This window comes from Scyliorhinus torazame, chromosome 24, assembly GCF_047496885.1.
Source record: "Scyliorhinus torazame isolate Kashiwa2021f chromosome 24, sScyTor2.1, whole genome shotgun sequence".
Lineage (NCBI taxonomy): Eukaryota > Metazoa > Chordata > Chondrichthyes > Carcharhiniformes > Scyliorhinidae > Scyliorhinus > Scyliorhinus torazame.
Window position 1 is genome coordinate 17,364,542 of NC_092730.1, and position 22,613 is coordinate 17,387,154.

General features: G+C 54.5%; 1 protein-coding gene and 1 long non-coding RNA gene across 2 annotated transcripts in view; both read right to left on the reverse strand.

The window, feature by feature from the left end:
* Positions 1-22,613, reverse strand: part of LOC140399944 (uncharacterized) — a 220,487-nt gene that overhangs the window by 40,565 nt on the left and 157,309 nt on the right. The window lies entirely within an intron of this gene.
* mrpl49 (mitochondrial ribosomal protein L49) lies at positions 3,833-22,198 on the reverse strand. The gene is made up of 4 exons (XM_072489422.1): positions 22,068-22,198; positions 17,203-17,362; positions 13,459-13,583; positions 3,833-4,174 (listed from the first exon to the last, which is right to left on the reverse strand). The coding sequence occupies exons 1-4, from the start codon at positions 22,119-22,121 to the stop codon at positions 4,028-4,030; spliced, it is 486 nt and encodes a 161-aa protein (XP_072345523.1). The 5' UTR covers positions 22,122-22,198; the 3' UTR covers positions 3,833-4,027.

Genomic DNA, 22,613 nt, shown 5'->3' on the forward strand with positions numbered 1-22,613 from the left:
TTTCCCTTATTGTCCAGAATTGCCCATAGTGTTGGGTGGGGTTACTGGGTTGTGGGGATAGGGTGGGGGTGTGGGCTTGGGTAGGGTGCTCTTTCCAGGAGCCGGCGCAGACTCGATGGGCCGAATGGCCTCCTTCTGCACTGTAAATTCTATTAAATCTATGAAGGTCCGTTACGAAAGATAAATAAAAATCAACTTTCTGAAGCTGGATCCTATTGCCTGCAGTCACTGTCCCAGTTATTCTGATCACCTCAGTGACCCATGTTGTCCTTTGATTCTTGCAAAGCTCCAAATAAACGTATTTAAGTGCTCGGTCTCTCCTCTGTGGGATTGCTTTGTCTCTATCCGGATTTTTTGGTTTGCAAGAGATGCGGACGCCCCTACCTAGGCTCAGCCCTAACTGTTCTTGAGAAGGTGGTGGTGAGCACCCTTCATGATCATAGAATTTACAGCATGGAAAGTGGCCCTTCGGCCCAACGTGTATGTGATGGCCATCAAGCACCGATCTATTCTGATCCCATTTTCCAGCACTTGCCTTGTACGCTGTGGCGTTTTCAAGTGCTCACCTAAATACTTTTCTTTAATATAAATTTAGAGAACCCAATTCATTTTTTCCAATCAAGGGGCAATTTAGCGTGTCCAATCCACCTACCCTGCACATCTTTGAGTTGTGGGGGCGAAACCCACGCAAACACGGGGAGAACGTGCAAACTCCACACGGACAGTGACCCAGAGCCGGGATCAAACCTGGGACCTCGGCGCCGTGAGGCAGCAGTGCTGACCCACTGCTCCACCGTGCTGCCCTATCTAAACGCTTCTCAATTGTTGTTTTGAGTTCCCGCCTCCACCACCCTTTCAGGCAGCGAGTTCCAGATTCCCGCCCCACTCTGGGTGAAAAGGTTTTTCCTCAAATCCCCCCTAGTATCTCCTGACCTTGACCGTAAATCCGTGCCCCCTGGTTATTGACACCCCCCCCCCCCCCCCCCCCCCCACTAAGGGGAAAGGTTCCTTCCTATCCACCCTATCTATATCACTCACAATTTTGTACACCTCAATCAGGTCCGTCCCCCCACTCAGCCTTCTCTGCTCCGAGGCAACAACCCCAGCCTCTCTTCACCGCGCAAACGCTCCAGCTCCAGGTAACATCCTGGTGAATCTCCTCTGCACCCTTGAACTGCTGAAATCCGTGTGGTGCAGGCGGCGCTGTTCCCCATGCATCTGCTGCCCTCGTCCTTCTGGGATGGTAGAGGTGGCGGGTTTGGAAGGTGCTGTCGAAGGAGCGAGTGGCTGCGGCGCGTCTTGTAGACGGGGCACACGGCTGCCGCTGTGCGTCGGGGGGTGGAGGGAGTGAATGTTTGTGGTTAGCGTGTCGATCAAGCGGGGCTGCTTTGTCCTGGATGGTGTCGAGCTTCTTGCGAAGTGCAGGGTACTCCCAATACCCTCCTTTGCTTTTATTTAAAGTGCCTGATTGTTGCAGAGATTTACCAGGATGTTGCCTGCTCTGGAGGGTGTTAGATATACGGAGAGGTTGAATAGACTCGGACTGTTTTCATTAGAACAACAGAGGTCGAGGAGCGACCTGATAAAGTTCTACAAGATTATGAGGGGCCTGGATAGAGTGGATGGGCAGGCACTCTTTCCCAGGGTGGAGGGGTCAGTCACCAGGAGGCATGCGTTTAAGGTCCGCGGGGCAAAGTTTAGAGGAGATGTGTGAGGCAGGTTTTTTTACACAGAGGGTGGTGAGTGCCTGGAACGCGTTGCCAGGGGAGGTTGTGGAAGCTGATACGTTAACGGCGTTCAAAAGGCATCTCGACAAATAGGATGGGTAGAGGGATACGGCACTAGGAAGTGCTGAGGGTTTTGGTAAAATTGGTGCCGCCCGATTATGGTCGTGGGGGGCAACAGCACAGCTGTTAGCGTACTGGGCGAGCGATGCAGAGGCTTGGACGGCAGGTCTGCAAGGCAAGCTCAACTTCCACCATGACCTTCCTGAAATGTAACATTTTTTGACGGAAAAAAACAGCGCAACGGCCATGAAACTACCGCCTTGCATAAAAATAAAAACCCTCATCCGCTCGCGTCCTTTAGGGGAGGAAATCCGGCACCCTTAGCAGGTCTGGCCTACATGGGACGAGGACCCGCATTTATTCCCCAACCTTGAAATGCGTGTCTCGCTCGGCCCATTTCAGAGGGGGGCTTCAGGAGTCACATGTAGGCCAGACCGGGGTAAGGATGGCAGATTTCCTCGGCAATCCAGGTGGTTTTTTAACGGCAATCGGCGACGGTTTTGTCATCATCCGGCACTTTTAATTCCAGAATTTTATTTTAGAAAAATATTGAATTTAAACTTCCACCATCTGCTGTGGGGAGATTTGAACCCATGTCTGCCTGTATCCTGCAAATGGCTCGAACCAAAGAGACTCACAATCCCGACTCATCCGTCCGCCCAAGGTCGCTAGCCATCCGATCCTGTACACCTGCATCAGGCGCATTCACATATAACTCGTGACCATCTGCCCACTGCACCAACTGCTGGTCACGTCGAGTCTTTCCTCTGAAAGAAGCTTGCCTCCCCATCCTCTGAAAAGCAGGATTTTATTTTTGCTTTACCCCCACCCCTCCCCTCCCACAAAGCCACTCCTTCCCCGTCCTTTTCCAGGAGACATAGGAGCAGAATTAGGCCACTCGGCCCATCGAGTCTGCTCCGCCATTCAATCATGGCTGATGTGCTTCCCATCCCCATTCTCCTGCATTCTCCCCATATGAATGAATAAAAATGAAAATCGCTTATTGTCACAAGTAGGTTTCAAATGAAGTTACTGTGAAAGCCCCCAGTCGCCACATTCCGGCGCCTGTTCGGGGAGGCTGTTACGGGAATTGAACCGTGCTGCTGGCCTGCTTTCAAAGCCAGCGGTTTAGCCCTGTGCTAAACAGCCCCTGCATAACCCCTGATCCCCTTATTAATCAAGAACCTATCTATCTCTGTCTTAAAGACACTCAGTGATTTGGCCTCCATAGCCTTCTGCGGCAGAGTTCCACAGATTCACCACCATCTGGTTTTCCACAAGTGGAAACATCCTCTCCACGTCCACTCTATCCAGGCCTCGCAGTCTCCTGTAAGTTTCAATAAGATCCCCCCCCTCAGCCTCCTAAACTCCAACGAGTACTGACCCAGAGTCCTCAACCGTTCCTCACACGACAAGCTCTTCATTCCCGGGATCATTCTTGTGAACCTCCTCTGGACCCTTTCCAAGGCCCCAGCACACCCTTCCTTAGATACGGGGCCCAAAACTGCTCACAATACTCCAAATGGGGCCTGACCAGAGCCTTATACAGCCTCAGAAGTACATCCCTGGTCTTGTATTCCAGCCCTCTCGATGTGAATGCTAACATTGCATTTGCCTTCCTAACCGCCGACTGAACCTGCACGTTAACCTGAAGAGAATCGTGAACAAGGACTCCCAAGCCCCTTTGTGCTTCTGATTTCCTCAGCATTTCCCCATTTAGAAAATAGTTGATGCCTCCATTCCTCCTTCCAAAGTGCAGAACCTCGCACTTTTCCACTTTGTATTCCATCTGCCACTTCTTTGCCCACCTTCTCGCCTGCCCAAGTCCTTCTGCAGCCCGCCTGCTTCCTCAATCCTTCCTGTCCCTGGATTTTTCCCTCAATGCTCCCACTTCTCGGCCCCCAGCACCCGCAGAATGTTGCATTTATTTTAGCATCCCCCCCGGCGGCAGTGGAGGAAGATATTCGCAAGTCAGGATGGGTGTGCGGCCTGGGTGGGAAAGTGCAGGTGATGGTGGCGCTCCTCAATGATCAGTCGACCCTCAATTACATGCCGAAGAGGCGACTGGAACAAAACATTTAATGGATTGCCCTGCATTCCGATCAGCGCGAACGGTCATAACTGGGTTTAGCGACGGTGAAGGTACAATTTCTTCTTTTTTTTAAATAAAAAACAAAAAAGCTCCTGCTGGCGAGCGGAATATCGCCTTTCCGACACAGCTGGCGGACCCAGTCACGAACCTAGAAACCCTTCTCCATCAGCCACGTTTTCAGTTCCTTGTCAAAATAACCTTTGACCCGGAGGCTCATGGCCACCTCGTTGACCTGGGTGAGCGGAGTCTTGCCTGTAATCTGCGCGAGGAACTCTTTCAGGTCCTTCTCGAGCATCTGAGGAGGGCAAAAGAGCGCCAGAGCGGTTAAGAATCGGGGGGCACGGTGGCGCAGTGGGTCAGCCCTGCTGCCTCACGGCGCCGAGGTCCCGGGTTCGAATCCCGGCTCCGGGTCTCTGTCCCGTGTGGAGTTTGCACATTCTTCCCGTGTCTGCGTGGGTTTCGCCCCCCACAACCCAAAGAATTGAAGAATCACAACCCCGTTAAGAGGAACGGCAGTGGGGAACTCTTCACAAGTCCTTTGAAATGACTTCCGGTTGCGGCTATGCCTAGGTAGGTCGCACGTTCGGCAGCTCCCGCCGGGAACGGACTTTTGGGCTCTCTAGAGGGGCCCCAACGGCAATTGTTCGACGGCTTCCAGTGTGGGAAGGTGACAGCAAGGTCCCCCCGACATTATATGGATTGGACCAGCCGTGGAGCGGTGAAAAAAGTGATCTTGGAGCAGCGAAAAGTGCGAGGGAGGAAAAACAAGATGGTGGCGGGTGGAGACCAAGCAGCGTGGGCGCAGGAGCAGCAGGAGTTTCTTAAACGCTGCTTTGGGGAGCTGAAAACCGAAATGCTGGCGCCAATGAAGGCGGCGATCGAGAAGCTAGTGGAGACCCAGAAGGCCCAAGGGGCGGCGATCCGGGAGGTGCGGCAAAAAGCCTCGGAGAACGAGGGCGAGATCTTGGGCCAGGCGGTGAAGGTGGAGGCGCACGAGGCGCTGCGCAAGAGGTGGGCGGAAAGATTTGAGGACCTGGAGAATAGGTCGAGGAGGAAGAATCTTCGGATTCTGGGTCTCCCCGAAGGAGTGGAGGGTCCCGATGCCGGGGCATATGTGAGCACGCTGCTCAATTCGCTGATGGGCGCGGGAGCCTTCCCGAGCCCCCTGGAGCTAGATGGGGCTCATCGGGTCCTGACAAGGAGACCCAAGGCCAACGAGCCGCCAAGGGCGGCAGTGGTGAGGTTTCACCGCTTTATGGACAGAGAGTGTGTCCTGAGATGGGCCAAAAAAGAGCGGAGCAGCAGGTGGGAGAACACGGAGATCCGAATCTACCAGGACTGGAGTGCGGAGGTGGCTAAGAAGAGAGCGGGTTTTAATCGGGCTAAGGCGGTGCTCCATCGGAAGGGGGTGAAGTTCTGGATGCTGCAGCCAGCGCGATTGTGGGTCACGTTCCAGGATCGGCACCACTATTTCGAAACGCCTGATGAGGCATGGAGCTTTATTCGGACTGAAAAGTTGGACTCAAATTGAGGGTTTGTTGTGGGGGGGGTGTTTACTGTGTATATGGTGTTTATTACGTTTAGGGAATGTTCCATTGGCTGGGTGCTGGATGGGGATGGGTGAAGGGATTTGATGTGGGGGCTGTGGGAGAGTGTGGGCGTCGGTGTTGGAGGGGCAGGGCCCCATGGAGGAAGAGGGGGAGTGGAGGCCCGGGGATGGGGAATTGGGGTAAGGCCGCAAAAGGAACTGCGTCAGAGGGGGCGGGGCCGGCTCAGGAAAGCGCGGGCTTTTTCCCGCGCTAGGGAAGGACGGGGGTGGGGGCAGGGGCGGGGGGGGGTGCTGTAGAGGAGCGCACACTGACTGCCAGGGAGGGGGAGGGGGATTCTCACACTGGGGGGGGGGGGCGATGGAATGGCAGGAGTCAGCTGACTTACGGGAGTGTTATGGGGGGAGCAAAAGGGCTAGATGTGGATCTAGCGGGGGGGATGAGGGGGGTATAGGGTTGCTGCTGCATTGGCCAAAGGGGAGCTGGAAGTAGGAGAGGTGGTCGGGGCGGGGGTCCGCCGTCTGGGGGACTGGAGTGTGCGGGAAGCGCGGGCACGTGGCTGGCCTAGAAAAGGAGATGGCTTGGGGGGGAGCAGCCCCCCGATCCGGCTGATAACTTGGAATGTGAGGGGCCTGAACGGGCCGGTCAAGAGGGCCCGGGTGTTCGCGCACTTAAAGGGACTGAAGGCAGACGTGGTTATGCTCCAGGAGACACATCTGAAGGTGGCAGATCAGGTTAGGCTGAGAAAGGAATGGGTAGGACAGGCATTCCATTCGGCGCTGGATGCAAAGAACAGAGGGGTGGCAATACTGGTGGGGAAGCGGGTGTCGTTCGAGGCAATGAATATTGTAGTGGATAATGGAGGTCGATATGTGATGGTGAGCGGTAGGTTGCAGGGGGTGCGGGTGGTACTGGTGAACGTATATGCCCCGAATTGGGATGATGCCGGATTTATGAAACGTATGCTGGGTTGGATTCCGGATCTGGAGGTAGGAAGCTTGATAATGGGGGGGGGGGATTTCAACACAGTGCTGGACCCAGCACTGGACCGTTCTAGGTCCAGGACGGGTAAGAGGCCAGCTGCGGCCAAGGTGCTCAGGGGGTTTATGGACCAGATGGGGGGAGTGGATCCATGGAGGTTTGTCAGGCCCCTGGCCAGGGAATTTTCATTCTTTTCCCACGTCCATGGAGCCTACTCCCGGATAGATTTCTTTATTTTGAGTAGGGCGCTAATCCCGAAAGTGGAGGGAACGGAGTATTCGGCCATAGCCATCTCAGACCACGCTCCACACTGAGTGGAGCTGGAGTTGGGGGAGGAGAGGGACCAGCGCCCGCTGTGGCGTCTGGATGTGGGATTGTTGGCGGATGAGGGGGTGCGAGGGTGCATTGAAAGATATTTGGAGGCCAACGACAACGGGGAGGGGGTAGTCTGGGAGGCGCTGAAGGCGGTGGTCAGGGGAGAGTTAATCTCCATCAGGGCCCACAGGGAGAGGGAGAGGTTGGTGGGGGAGAGTTTAAGGGTGGACAGGAGATATGCAGAGGCCCCTGAGGAGGGGCTACTTAGGGAGCGACGGAACCTCCAGACGGAGTTCGACCTGTTGACCACGGGGAAAGCAGAGGCACAGTGGAGGAAAGCGCAGGGTGCGACGTATGAGTATGGGGTGAAGGCGAGTCGGATGCTGGCACACCAGCTTCGTAAGGGGGAGGCAGCGAGGGAGATAGGTGGAGTTAAGGATAGCGGGGGGAATACGGTGCAGAGTGCGATGAGAATAAACAAGGTATTTAGGGACTTTTATGGGGATCTGTACAGATCTGAGCCCCCAGCGGGGGAAGAGGGGATGCGCCGAGTTTTGGATCAGCTGAGGTTCCCGAGGAGGAGCAGGAGGTGGCTGGTTTAGGGGCGCCGATTGGGCTGGAGGAGCTGGTTAAAGTATTGGGGAGCATGCAGGCGGGGAAGGCCCCGGGGCCAGATGGGTTCCCGGTTGGGTTTTACAGGAAATACGTGGACCTGCTGGGCCCATTGCTAGTGAGGACCTTCAATAAGGCAAGGGAGGGGGGGGACCTTGCCCCCGACAATATCCGGGGCGCTGATCTCTCTGATCCTGAAACGGGACAAGGACCCACTGCAATGTGGGTCGTATAGACCGATCTCGCTCCTCAATGCAGATGCTAAGTTGCTGGCAAAAGTGCTGGCTACGAGAATTGAGGACTGTGTCCCGGGGGTGATTCATGAGGACCAGACGGGATTTGTAAAGGGCAGGCAGCTAAACACCAATGTGCGGAGGCTCCTCAATGTGATTATGATGCCCTCGGTGGAGGGAGAGGCAGAGGTAGTGGCAGCTATGGACGCAGAGAAGGTCTTCGTCCGGGTGGAGTGGGAGTATCTTTGGGAAGTGCTGCGGAGGTCTGGGTTCAGGGGGGGGGGGGGTCATCAGCTGGGTCAGGTTGCTATATAGAGCCCAGGTGGCGAGGTTGGAGTACTTTCGGCTGTACCTTGGGAAGAGGCAGGGGTGCCCCTTATCCCCCTTGTTGTTTGCATTGGCAATTGAGCCTCTGGCCATGGCATTAAGGGAGTCCAGGAAATGGAGGGGACTGGTCCGAGGGGGAGAGGAACATCGGGTGTCGCTATATGCGGACGACCTGTTGCTGTATGTGGCAGATCCAGTGGATGGGATGGAGGAGGTCATGCGGATCCTAAGGGAGTTTGGGGACTTCTCGGGGTATAAGCTCAATGTAGGGAAGAGTGAGCTCTTTGTGGTGCATCCAGGGGACCAGGGAAAGGGGATAGACGACCTACCGTTGAAGAGGGCGGAAAGGAGCTTTCGGTACTTGGGGATCCAAGTGGCTAGGAGTTGGGGGGCCCTGCACAAGCTCAATTTGACGCGGTTGGTGGAGCAGATGGAGGAGGATTTCAAAAGATGGGATGTGCTGCCACTCTCGCTAGCGGGCAGGGTGCAGTCGGTTAAAATGATGGTCCTCCCGAGGTTTCTCTTTGTGTTCCAGTGCCTTCCCATTATGATTCCCAAGGCCTTTTTCAAACGGGTAGGTAGGAGCATCATGGGTTTCGTGTGGGCAAATAAGACCCCGAGGGTAAAGAGGATGTTTCTGGAGCGTAGTAGGGACAGGGGAGGGCTGGCGCTGCCGAATTTGTGCGGCTATTATTGGGCTGCCAATGTGGCGATGATCCGTAAGTGGGTAATAGAGGGAGAGGGGGCGGCATGGAAGAGATTGGAGATGGCGTCCTGTGTGGGCACCAGCCTGAGGGCACTGGCGACGGCACCACTGCCACTCTCGCCGACAAGGTACACCACGAGTCCGGTGGTGGCGGCGACGTTGAAGATCTGGGAGCAGTGGAGGCGACACAGGGGCGAGGTGGGAGCCTCGGTTTGGTCCCCGATTCGGGAGAACCATCGGTTCGTCCCGGGAAGGATGGATGGGGGGTTTCGGAGCTGGCATCGGGCAGGGATTAGAAGAATGGGGGACCTGTTTATAGATGGGACGTTTGCAAGCCTAGGGGCGCTGGAGGAGAAGTTTGGGTTACCCCCGGGAAATGCTTTCAGGTATATGCAAGTGAGGGCGTTTGTGAGACGGCAGGTGAGGGAATTCCCGCTGCTCCCGGCACAGGGGACTCAGGACAGGGTGATTTCGGGTGTATGGGTTGGAGAAGGCAGGGTTTCGGCGATTATCATCATAGATTATCATCGAATTTACAGTGCAGAAGGAGGCCATTTGGCCCATCGAGTCTGCACCGGCTCTTGGAAAGAGCACCCTACCCAAGGTCAACACCTCCACCCTATCCCCATAACCCAGTAACCCCACCCAACACTAAGGGCAATTTTGGACACCAAGGGCAATTTATCATGGCCAATCCACCTAACCTGCACATCTTTCGACTGTGGGAGGAAACCGGAGCACCCGGAGGAAACCCACGCACACACGGGGAGGATGTGCAGACTCCACACAGACAGTGACCCAAGCCGGAATCGAACCTGGGACCCTGGAGCTGTGAAGCAATTGTGCTATCCACAATGCTACCGTGCTGCCCCAAATCTACCAGGAGCTGAAAGAAGAGGAGGAGGCCTCGGTAGAGGAGTTAAAGGGCAAGTGGGAGGAGAAGCTTGGGGAGGAGATAGATGAGGGTCTGTGGGCTGATGCCCTGAGTAGGGTTAACTCTTCCTCCTCTTGCGCCAGGCTCAGCCTAATACAATTCAAGGTTACTCACAGATCGCATATGACAGGGGCGAGGTTGAGTAGGTTCTTTGGGGTGGAGGACAGAAGTGGGAGGTGCTCGGGAAGCCCGGCGAATCACGTCCATATGATCTGGTCGTGCCCGGCACTGGATGGGTTTTGGCGGGGTTTCGCGAGGACTATGCCCAAGGTGGTGAAAGTCCAGGTCAAGCCGAGTTGGGGGCTGGCACTATTTGGGGTAGCGGACGAGCCGGGAGTGCAGGAGGCGAAAGAGGCCGGTATTCTGGCCTTTGCGTCCCTGGTAGCCCGGCGGAGGATCTTGCTATTATGGAAGGACGCGAAGCCCCCCAGCCTGGATAAATGATATGGCTGGGTTCATCAAGCTGGAGAGGATAAAGTTTGCCTTGCGAGGGTGTGTGCAGGGGTTCTACAGGCGGTGGCAACCGTTCCTAGACTATCTCGCGGAGCGTTAGGAGGTGGTCAGCAGCAGCAGCAGCCCAAGGGTGGGGGGGGGTGGGGTCTCTTTCAGGGGGGAATTTGGGTGGGTGGGGGGGGGGCTTCCCTATGGGTACCTTTGAATGTCATATTGGGGGGGTACTGTATATGGGGGGAACCCAATGTATAAGTTTTGTATAATTTTTGACTTGTGTTTCTTTCTTTTTGTTATTGGTGTGGGGGGGGGGATTTGTTAAAAATGTTGTTGGAAAATTTGAATAAACATATTTTTTTTAAAAAAGAAGTCCTTTGAAATGGCTAATTAGGAACAGGTAGCATAGTGGTTAGCACAATTGCTTCACAGCTTCAGGGTCCCAGGTTCGATTCCCAGCTTGGGTCGATCCTGTGTGGAGTCGGCACGTCCTCCCCGTGTCTGCGTGGGTTTCCTCCGGGTGCTCCGGTTTCCTCCCACAGTCCAAAGACGTGCAGGTTAGGGTGGATTGGCCGTGCTAAATTGCCCTTAGTGTCCAAAATTGCCACTAGTGTTGGGTGGGGTTACTGGGTTATGGGGATAGGGTGGAGGTGTGGGCTTAGGTAGGGTGCTCGTTCCAAGAGCCGGTGCAGACTCGATGGGCCGAATGGCTTCCTTCTGTACTTTAAATTCTATGATAATCTATGAGTAAAAAGAAATATATAGTTTTGCACGGGTAGGCTAGGCTCCATTAAGTGATTCTGATTTGTAAATGACAGGTTATAAATGATTGCAACAAGATCTTGACCAATTGGGCCAGTGGGCCGATGAATGGCACATGGAGTTTAATTCGGATAAATGCACCTCAGTGATGCATTTTGGTGGATCAAATGAGGGCAGGACCTACTCAGTTAATGGTAGGGAGTTGGGGAGAGTTACAGACCAAAGAGATCTAGGGGTACAGGTTCAAAGCTCCTTGAAGGTGGAGCCGCAGGTGGACAGGGTGGTGAAGAGGGCATTCAGGAATGCTCGGTTTTATTGCTCAGAATATTGAATACAGGAGTTGGGACGTCTTGTAGAAGTTGTACAAGACATTGGTAAGACCACACATGGAATACTGTGTTCAGTTCTGGTCACCCTATTATAGGAAGGATATTGTTAAACTAGAAAGAGCGCAGGAGGGATTGACGAGGATGCTACCAGGACCTGATGGTCTGAGTTATAAGGAGAGGCTGGATAGGCTGGGACTTTTTTCCCTGGAGCGTCGGAGGCTTAGGGGTGATCTTATAGAGGTCTATGAAATAATGAGGGGCATAGATAAGGTAGATAGTCAACATCTTTTCCCAAAGGTAGAGGAGTCTAGAACTAGAGGGCATAGGTTAAAGGTGAGAGGGGAGAGATACAAAAGAGACCAGAGGGGAGATTTCTCCACACAGAGGGTGGTGGGCGTCTGGAACGGGCTGCCAGAGGCAGTGGTAGAGGCGGGTACAAATCTTTCCTCTAAAAAAAAGTTACATGGGCAGGGTGGGTATAGAGGGATTGGGCCAAATGTGGGCAAGTTGGACTAGCTTAGTGATAGAAACTGGGCGGCATGCACAAGCTGGGCCGAAGGGCCTGTTTCCATGCTGTCAACATCTCTGACTCTAATTATCCGATATTGGGTTGGCACTTCCTGTCCGCGGGGCTAGCTTCCTGTCTTCACCATCAATTGCTATTCTAATTGTTTTCCCGTACCTAGCGGTGCGCTCAGGCAGACTGTCATCTGCTTCCATAGCTCGTAGTTCCCGGAACAGGTCGCTAGTCTGTCGGCTTTTTGGAGGGGGGGGAATTGGCTGGAAGGATTTTGCAGGTAGACGCACTCAAACGCAAAGTTATGCACCTTGGTAGGAAGAATAAAGAAGCTGAGTATTATTTAAATGGAGAGAGACGGCAGAAAGCTGCAGGGGCTTTGGGGGTCCTCGTGGATATATCGCAAAAAGCCAGCAGGCAAGTTCAGCGGGTCATTTGGGAAGGCAAATGGAATGGGTTTTTTTTAATTTAGAGCGCCCAGTTATTTGTTTCCAATTAAGGGGCATTTTAATGTGGCCAATCCACCTACCCGGCACATCTTTTGCGTTGTGGGGGTGAGACCCACGCAGACACTGAGAGAGGCAAATGGAACGTGATTTCAAAGAGAATTGGGATAATAGGGCAGTCTGCTAATACTATACAAGGTTGGGAGGGGTTACTGGGTTACGAGGACAGGGTGGAGGCGTGGGCTTAAGTGGGGTGCTCTTTCCAAGGGCCGGGGCAGACTCGATGGACCGAATGGCCTTCTTCTGCACTGTAAATTCTATGGAGACGCTAGTTAGACCACAACTGGAATACCATAAAGAGTTTTCGTCTCCTTATCTAAGGAAAGATACACCGGCTTTGGAGTCAGTCCAGGGAAGGTTCACTTGGTCGATCCCGGGAATGGAGGGATTTTCTCACAAAGGTTGAGCCTGTGGCAGCACGGTAGCACAGTGGTTAGCTTTGCTGCCTCACGGCGCTGAGGACCCGGGTTCGAATCCCAGCCCTGGGTCACTGTCCGTGTGGAGTTTGCATATTCTCCCCGTGTTTGCGTGGGTTTCATCCCCACAACCCAAAGATGAGCAGGTTGACGCACTCAATCACGTGGATTGGCCACGCTAAATTGCCCCTCAATTGGGAAAAATAATTGGGTGCTCTAAATTTATTAAAAAGACTAAAAAAATAATAAAGGTTGAGCCTGTATTCATTGGGAGTTTAGAAGAATGAGGGGCGACCTCATTGAGACACAGAGGACAGCACGGTAGCATTGTGGTTAGCACAATTGCTTCACAGCTCCAGGGTCCCAGGTTCGATTCCCGGCTTGGGTCACTGTCTGTGCGGAGTCTGCACGTTCTCCCCCGTGTCTGCGTGGGTTTCCTCCGGGTGCCCCGGTTCCCTCCCACAGTCCAAAGATGTGCAGGTTAGGTGGATTGGCCATGATAAATTGCCCTTAGTGTCCAAAATTGCCCTTAGTGTTAGGTGGTGTTACTGGGTTATGGGGATTGGGTGGAGGTGTTGACCTTGGGTAGGGGGCTCTTTCCAAGAGCCGGTGCAGACTCGATGGGCCGAATGGCCTCCTTCGGCACTGTAAATTCTCAGCGGGGGCCTCGACAGGGGGGATGCTGAGAGGTTGTTTCCTCTTGTGGGAGAGTCTGGGATCAGAGGGAGTAAGAGTAATCTCAGAGTGTTGGGGGAGGGGGCATTTAGGACAGAGGTGAGGAGGAATTTCTTCTCTCGGAGGGGGATGAATCTGTGGAATGCTTTACCGCAGTGGCTTCCCAGCCAAACCAGGCTCGTCGACCCTGGATTGATCAAGGAATTGCCCCGTGGGAACAAATCGCGAGACGCCCCCCCCCCCCCCCCCCACCCAAAAGTAGTCGCACTTACCCAAATGTCACCCTCTATTTTCCGAATGACGGTCATCTTCCTGTTGCCATGGGTGATGTCTGTGTAAACAGGGACGTTGTGCATCCGGGAGCGACGTACGGTGTAGGGCAAGTCAGGAGGTGGATCTGAGAAGGCATTAATATGAGAAGGCATGCGGCATTCAAGGACGTTGTGTTAAAAGTTTCATACGGTCGGAGGAACACGAACTCGTATAACTCCGCTGACAAGCGCCAACTCAACATTCTTGCCAGAAGCAATCACCAGATGCTTTCGTGAATTTAAGGCACTGTCGGTAAAAATGTATCAAGTTGACAACCAGGTCTTGCTTGCTTATCTTGGTGCAGAGTCGTTGGAGAGAGAAACTTTTTTCAAGGACCAAGCTGAGAGCCTTTTGCCCAGCTTAGAGCCCTGGAAGCCACTCCTTCACCCAGACAGACCTGGCCCCTCCCATTAGCTATACCAGTTGCATTCAAAGCACACAGTATTCTTTTGCCTCTTGTTACAAGGCGTACCTTGATCTGTTTAGACAGGCTCAAACTGTTACAAGATCATCTATCGGCAAACAGGTAAAATAGTTTTCGATATCCGTCAGCAAAACTCTTCTATAAGACCATAAGGCATAGGAGCAGAATTAGGCCACTCGGCCCATCGAGTCTGCTCCGCCATTCAATCACGGCTGATATTTTTCTCATCCCCATTCTCCTGCCTTCTCCCCTTAACCCCAGATCCTCTGAAACCCCGGGAAAATTCACGGATGATCTCACTTCTAATCACACCTCTCGCAGACATACTGCCGGTACGCATTTTAACCTCAGCTTCAATAACATTACTGCAAAAATACAAACTGTGAAACATGGCTATTCTTTTTTTTAAATAAATTTAGAGTACCCAATTCATTTTTTGCAATTAAGGGGCAATTTAGCGTGGTCAATCCACCTAGCCTGCACATCTTCAGGTTGTGGGGGCGGAACGCACGCAAACACGGGGAGAATGTGCAAACTCCACACGGACAGTGACCCAGAGCCGGGATCGAACCTGGGACCTCGGCGCCGTGAGGCAGCGGGGCTAACCCACTGCGCCACCGTACTGGCAAAACATGGCTATTCTTTACATCCATCACACCAACCCCCGCCCAAGGACAGTAGTTTGGATTACACTACGAAGCCTGCACCAAAAGGCCCGATGTCCAACCGCGCCCCCCCCCCCCCCCCTCGCCCCGCCATCAGCGTTAATCCGCACGCTGGTGGGGCATGGGGACTGAGAAAGTCGAGGCGGATGGGCCAAGCCTCACCGTGTGCAATGCCACCAGGCTGCAAGACCCAAAAGGGAACACAGAGTAAAAACAGAAAATGTCGGAAAACTCAGCCGGTCAGGTCGCGTCGGTGGAGACAGAAACAAACGTTAACAGTCCGGGTCCGTACGCCAAGTGTCTGTTTGTCTCTCCACCGACGCTGCCAGACCTGCTGGGGTTTTTCCAGCATTTCCTGTTTACGTTTCAGATTTCCAACATCTGCAATATTTTGCTTATGTTTTAGTGTAAAGGGTGTGGCTCCAAAAAGTGCAATTAAGGTGTTGTAAAAGTGAGATCATCATTCACTCCAACCATGTATGTGTGCACAAAGAGAGGCCTAATGGACTTTTGTTTAATAATAACAATCTTTAGTATGATCACAAGTAGGCTTACGTTTACTGTAAAGTTACTTTGAAAACCGACTCGTCGCCACACTCCGGCGCCTGTTCGGGTACACGGAGGGAGAATTCAGAATGTCCAAATCACCTAACAAGCACTTCTTTCGGGATTTGTGGGAGGAAACCGGAGCACCCAGAGGAAACCTACGCAGACACGGGGAGAACATGCAGACTCCACACAGGCAGTGACCAAGAATCGAACCCAGACCCTGGCGCTGTGAAGCAACAGTGCTAACCACTGTGCTACCGTGCCGCCCATAAAAGTCAATGTCAGGAGTGGGATTCGAACCCACGCCTCCAGAGGACACTGCAACCTTAACGCAGCACTTTAGAGCGCTCGGCCATCCTGATGGGTTGATAGAAAGACGATTCTCTGAAGAGTAGAATATTTGAGACTTAGACTTAGGTAAACAGGGCAGGGGATCTGAGTGGGATAAAGATGATGTAATCAAAAGGAGGAGCCAGGTCTGTAGCAGGCAGTTTTAGTCTCCCAAAGACAGCAAGCGTTGCAGCGCGTGTCTGAAAGGGTTTCTCTCTCTCTTCAAGAGATCTCCATTCAACTGTACAGCAAGTAACCCTGTGTTTGCTAACTTGGGGTATGGTGAGGCGGTGGAAGGCGTCACGGCGTCACAGTGATTAGCACTGCTGCCTCACGGCGCCGAGGACCCGGGTTCGATCCCGGGTCACTGTCCGTATGGAATTTACACATTCATAGAATTTACAGTGCAGAAGGAGGCCATTCAGCCCATCGAGTCTGCACCGACTCTAGGAAAGAGCACCCTACCTAAGCCCACACCCCCACCCTATCCCGTTACCCACCAACCTCACCTAACCGGAGGGCAATTTAGCATAACAATCCACCTGACTTGCACATCTTTGGACTTGTGGGAGGAAACCGGAGCACCCGGAGGATACCCACGCAGACACGGGGGAGAACGTGCAGACTCTGCACAGACAGTGACCCAAGCCGGGAATCAAACCTGGGACCCTGGCGCTGTTAAGCAACAGTGCTAACCACTATGCTACCGTGCCGTCCTTCTCCCCGTGTCTGTGTGGGTTTCACCCCACCCACACAACCCAAAGATGTGCTGGGGAGGCGGATTGGCCACGTTAAATTGCCCCTTAATTGGGAAAAAAAAGAATTGGGTACTCTAAATTAAGGGTGGGATCGGAGCACTTCAGCTTGGGAAGGAGGCAGAGAACAGAAAGACTGCATTTCAGACGGAGATGAGGAGGAATTTCTTCCCTCAGAGGGGAGTGAATCTGTGGAATACTTTACCGCAGAGAGGCTGGGTCGTTAAGTGTGTCCGAGACCGAGAGAGAGAGACGGATTTCTACTCAGTGAATCGAGGGTTACGGGGATGAGGCGGGAAAGTGGAGTCGAGGATTATCTCAGCAGATCAGTCGCGATCTCGTTGAATAGGTGGAGCAGATTCGATGGGCCGAATGGCTCTACTTGGACCCTTCGTTTTGACGAATGTGATATAAAATAGTTACTTTAGAGATACTAGCTAATGTAATGTAGAAATAAGCCACTTTGATTCTGGCAAAGGGATTGAGACCGCATGGAAAAAGCAGGAAGAGGTGTGTCTATGAGAGTGATGCTGCATTGATAGGGGCCAGAGAAAGGGATTGGAAGTGAGCCAATCAGAATAGATCAAACAGGTCAGGAGGGATATAGGCTGACCTATGGGCGTCGAGTATGTGAAACTTGATACCATTTGAATTGATTTGCAGAGATCCCTTTGTCTCTTTGTTCATTCGCTTTCTGAAGTGTAGGAGACTGGATGTCTCTTATGTTTCTGTAAGATGAATCAAGCTTGCAAGCTAAATAAATAACTTCTTTTTACGTGCAAATCCACCTCAACTTTTATTGAGGCCAGACTGACGGAGAAAGAAATTTGGGAATCAACAGTTTAAGCATAAGGTAGTGAGCGATACGAGCCGGTTACAAATACCAGGTGAGGGATGACTGCCGTGGCCCGCAACACTAAAAGCAAAACCCTGCGAGGCCGAGGAAGTTGCAAAATGGATCAGCTGTCAAGTAACACGCACCTCGGGGTGGGCGCCATCCTGATGGTGTTGGGTAGTGGTCATGTTTCGGAGGAATGGGCACTGTGATAGGCGGAATCAATCTCTCCACAAACTTAAACTCCTCCGTCGACTCTACAATCCCTGGGTATTTGGCATCAGAGCTTGCCGATTTGGCGGATTCCTGGGAAAGATTGAACATATGTTGGTCAGAACTGGAAGGAAATATTACAGAGCTTGCGAACGCGATTAAACTGAGGGGGTAATTGCTTCAGCTACCGCCCACGGACACTGAAAAATAAAGGCCTCTCTCTCCATTCGTCACAGGCATGGCTTCCGTGAGCATCGGAATAGCCCCTGATTCCTCGCTGACATCTGAACCGACTCAGCAATGACGGGCATTGTCAGTGCCAATCACACCTCGGGGCACCCGACTGGTACGAATGCCACCACTGGTCCTCTACCGAGACTGACGGCACAACTGAAGCCCTTGCTAGAATTGACGTTGAGACAGAGATGGGCAATGAATGCTGGCCTTTGGGAGGTCCACATCCCGTGGAAGAATGTTCAAGAATGACTAGCTTATAATAATAACAATGAAAATCGCTTATTGTCACAAGTAGGCTTCAATGAAGTTACCGTGAAAAGCCCCTAGTCGCCACAATCCGGCGCCTGTTCGGGGAGGCCGGTACGGGAATTGAACCCGCGCTGCTGGCCTTGTTCTGCATTACAAGCCAGCTGTTTAGCCCACTGCGCTAAACCAGCCCCTGTCTCAAACTTGCACTGTGTACCCCTACTGTCCTCAGCACTGGATGGCAACTGTCACTGTCCTCACCACTGGACTCCCCGTCACTGTCGTCACCACTGGACTCCCCGTCACTGTCCTCCACTGGATTCCCTGTTACTGTCATCACCACTGGACTCCCCGTCACTGTCGTCACCACTGGAGTCCCCGTCATTGTCATCACCACTGGAGTCCCCCCTCACTGTCCTCCACTGGATTCCCTGTTACTGTCGTCACCACTGGATTCCCCGTCACTGTCGTCGCCACTGGATTCCCCGTCACTGTCGTCGCCACTGGAGTCCCCGTCATTGTCGTCACCACTGGATTCCCCGTCACTGTCGTCGCCACTGGATTCCCTGTTACTGTCGTCACCACTGGAGTCCCCGTCACTGTCGTCACCACTGGATTCCCCGTCACTGTCGTCGCCACTGGGGTCCCCGTCATTGTCGTCACCACTGGAGTCCCCGTCATTGTCGTCACCACTGGATTCCCCCTCACTGTCGTCACCACTGGACTCCCCGTCATTGTCGTCACCACTGGAGTCCCCGTCATTGTCGTCACCACTGGAGTCCCCGTCATTGTCGTCACCACTGGAGTCCCCGTCATTGTCGTCACCACTGGAGTCCCCGTCACTATCGTCACCACTGGACTCCCCGTCATTGTCGTCACCACTGGATTCCCCGTCATTGTCGTCACCACTGGATTCCCTGTCACTGTCGTCACCACTGGATTCCCTGTCACTGTCGTCACCACTGGACTCCCCGTCACTGTCCTCCACTGGATTCCCTGTTACTGTCATCACCACTGGACTCCCCGTCACTGTCGTCACCACTGGAGTCCCCGTCATTGTCATCACCACTGGAGTCCCCCCTCACTGTCCTCCACTGGATTCCCTGTTACTGTCGTCACCACTGGACTCCCCGTCACTGTCATCACCACTGGACTCCCCGTCACTGTCGTCACCACTGGAGTCCCCGTCACTGTCGTCACCACTGGATTCCCCGTCACTGTCGTCACCACTGGATTCCCCGTCACTGTCGTCACCACTGGAGTCTCCATCATTGTCGTCGCCACTGGAGTCCCCGTCATTGTCGTCACCACTGGAGTTCCCGTCATTGTCGTCACCACTGGAGTCCCCGTAACTGTCGTCACCACTGGACTCCCCGTCATTGTCGTCACCACTGGATTCCCTGTCACTGTCGTCACCACTGGACTCCCCGTCACTGTCCTCCACTGGATTCCCTGTTACTGTCATCACCACTGGACTCCCCGTCACTGTCGTCACCACTGGAGTCCCCGTCATTGTCATCACCACTGGAGTCCCCCCTCACTGTCCTCCACTGGATTCCCTGTTACTGTCGTCACCATTGGACTCCCCGTCACTGTCATCACCACTGGACTCCCCGTCACTGTCGTCACCACTGGAGTTCCCGTCATTGTCGTCACCACTGGAGTCCCCGTAACTGTCGTCACCACTGGACTCCCCGTCATTGTCGTCACCACTGGATTCCCTGTCACTGTCGTCACCACTGGACTCCCCGTCACTGTCCTCCACTGGATTCCCTGTTACTGTCATCACCACTGGACTCCCCGTCACTGTCGTCACCACTGGAGTCCCCGTCATTGTCATCACCACTGGAGTCCCCCCTCACTGTCCTCCACTGGATTCCCTGTTACTGTCGTCACCACTGGACTCCCCGTCACTGTCATCACCACTGGACTCCCCGTCACTGTCGTCACCACTGGAGTCCCCGTCACTGTCGTCACCACTGGATTCCCCGTCACTGTCGTCACCACTGGATTCCCCGTCACTGTCGTCACCACTGGATTCCCCGTCACTGTCGTCACCACTGGAGTCCCCGTCATTGTCGTCACCACTGGAGTCCCCGTCATTGTCATCACCACTGGAGTCCCCGTCACTGGCGTCACCACTGGATTCCCCGTCACTGTCGTCACCACTGGACTCCCCGTCACTGTCGTCACCACTGGATTCCCCGTCACTGTCGTCACCACTGGATTCCCCGTCACTGTCGTCACCACTGGATTCCCCGTCACTGTCGTCACCACTGGATTCCCCGTCACTGTCGTCACCACTGGACTGCCCCCTCACTGTCGTCACCACTGGATTCCCCGTCACTGTCGTCACCACTGGATTCCCCATCACTGTCGTCACCACTGGATTCCCCGTCACTGTCGTCACCACTGGATTCCCCGTCACTGTCGTCACCACTGGATTCCCCGTCACTGTCGTGACCACTGGATTCCCCGTCACTGTCGTGACCACTGGATTCCCGTCAGTCGTCACCACTGGAGTCCCCGTCACTGTCGTCACCACTGGATTCCCCGTCACTGTCGTCACCACTGGATTCCCCGTCACTGTCGTCACCACTGGAGTCCCCGTCACTGTCGTCACCACTGGATTCCCCGTCACTGTCGTCACCACTGGAGTCCCCGTCACTGTCGTCACCACTGGAGTCCCCGTCACTGTCGTCACCACTGGAGTCCCCGTCACTGTCGTCACCACTAGATTCCCCGTCACTGTCGTCACCACTGGAGTCCCCGTCACTGTCGTCACCACTGGATTCCCCGTCACTGTCGTCACCACTTGAGTGCCCGTCACTGTCGTCACCACTGGATTCCCCGTCACTGTCGTCACCACTGGATTCCCCGTCACTGTCGTCACCACTGGATTCCCCGTCACTGTCGTCACCACTGGAGTCCCCGTCACTGTCGTCACCACTGGATTCCCCGTCACTGTCGTCACCACTGGATTCCCCGTCACTGTCGTCACCACTGGAGTCCCCGTCACTGTCGTCACCACTGGATTCCCCGTCACTGTCGTCACCACTGGAGTCCCCGTCACTGTCGTCACCACTGGATTCCCCGTCACTGTCGTCACCACTGGAGTCCCCGTCACTGTCGTCACCACTGGATTCCCCGTCACTGTCGTCACCACTGGATTCCCCGTCACTGTCGTCACCACTGGAGTCCCCGTCACTGTCGTCACCACTGGATTCCCCGTCACTGTCGTCACCACTGGAGTCCCCGTCACTGTCGTCACCACTGGAGTCCCCGTCACTGTCGTCACCACTGGAGTCCCCGTCACTGTCGTCACCACTAGATTCCCCGTCACTGTCGTCACCACTGGAGTCCCTGTCACTGTCGTCACCACTGGATTCCCCGTCACTGTCGTCACCACTTGAGTGCCCGTCACTGTCGTCACCACTGGATTCCCCGTCACTGTCGTCACCACTGGATTCCCCGTCACTGTCGTCACCACTGGATTCCCCGTCACTGTCGTCACCACTGGAGTCCCCGTCACTGTCGTCACCACTGGATTCCCCGTCACTGTCGTCACCACTGGATTCCCCGTCACTGTCGTCACCACTGGAGTCCCCGTCACTGTCGTCACCACTGGATTCCCCGTCACTGTCGTCACCACTGGAGTCCCCGTCACTGTCGTCACCACTGGATTCCCCGTCACTGTCGTCACCACTGGAGTCCCCGTCACTGTCGTCACCACTGGATTCCCCGTCACTGTCGTCACCACTGGATTCCCCGTCACTGTCGTCACCACTGGATTCCCCGTCACTGTCGTCACCACTGGATTCCCCCTCACTGTCGTCACCACTGGATTCCCCGTCACTGTCGTCATCACTGGATTCCCCGTCACTGTCGTCACCACTGGATTCCCCGTCACTGTCGTCACCACTGGATTCCCCGTCACTGTCGTCACCACTGGAGTCATCACTGGATTCCCCGTCATTGTCGTCACCACTGGAGTCCCTGTTACTGTCGTCACCACTGGATTCCCCGTCACTGTCGTCACCACTGGATTCCCCGTCACTGTCGTCACCACTGGATTCCCCGTCACTGTCGTCACCACTGGATTCCCCGTCACTGTCGTCACCACTGGATTCCCCGTCACTGTCGTCACCACTGGATCCAGAGGGGGACTGGCTCTACCACTGGATCCAGAAAAGCGCAGCCCGCCCGCACCCCCCCCCCCCAAAACAACACCTGGGAACCCCACAACTGGATCCAGAGCGGCACTGGCAGCAGCAGCACTGGATCCATAGCAGCACTGGATCCCCTCCCCCGGTACCTGGAGCCGCCGCCACGCGGACGCAGCGAGCAGCCGCCTCCAAACAGCCGCCATCACCGCCGGGCGGTCGCGCAGGCGCAGCGGAGAGCCGCCGGCGGCCGGCCGCGCAGGCGCAGGGGGGGAGCCGCCAGGACAGCTTTGCGCAGGCGCAGGGGGAGAGCCGCCGGGACAGCTTCGCGCAGGCGCAGCCCCGCCCGCCTGCCTGGCCCGCCCCCTCGACGCGGGGACGGGGCCGCGCGCAATGACGTCAGGCGGCTGCCTCCTCCAGCTGCCAACGCCTCCCGGGCTGGCCCTGGAGTCTCCCGGAATTGAAGGTCAATCCTCCACCCCAAGATGGCAAGACACTGCTGTGTGCAAACCCTCCCCCCCGCCCCCCCCCCCCCCCCCCCCCAAGAAGGCGAAACAGCACCAACTTCCTCCAGAAATATTGTCCTTGGTCCAAAATAATCTTTTTCTCTTTCCCAGCGTGGAAAAATAAAGAAAATGAGGAGAATCGGTCACAGGCGGACATCGTCCAACGGGGCAACGGGTCTTTGCTTTCCGATT

Bases quoted from the DNA above. Each gene is read 5' to 3' on its own strand.
- mrpl49 (XM_072489422.1), bottom strand. From the start codon at position 22,121: ATGGCGGCTGTTTGGAGGCGGCTGCTCGCTGCGTCCGCGTGGCGGCGG. The intron at 17,363-22,067 runs GTACCGGGGGAG...AATCTTTCCCAG, and splicing joins CCGCGTGGCGGCGGCTCCAG to GAATCCGCCAAATCGGCAAG. The intron at 13,584-17,202 runs GTGCGTGTTACT...ATGCCTTCTCAG, and splicing joins AGGATGGCGCCCACCCCGAG to ATCCACCTCCTGACTTGCCC.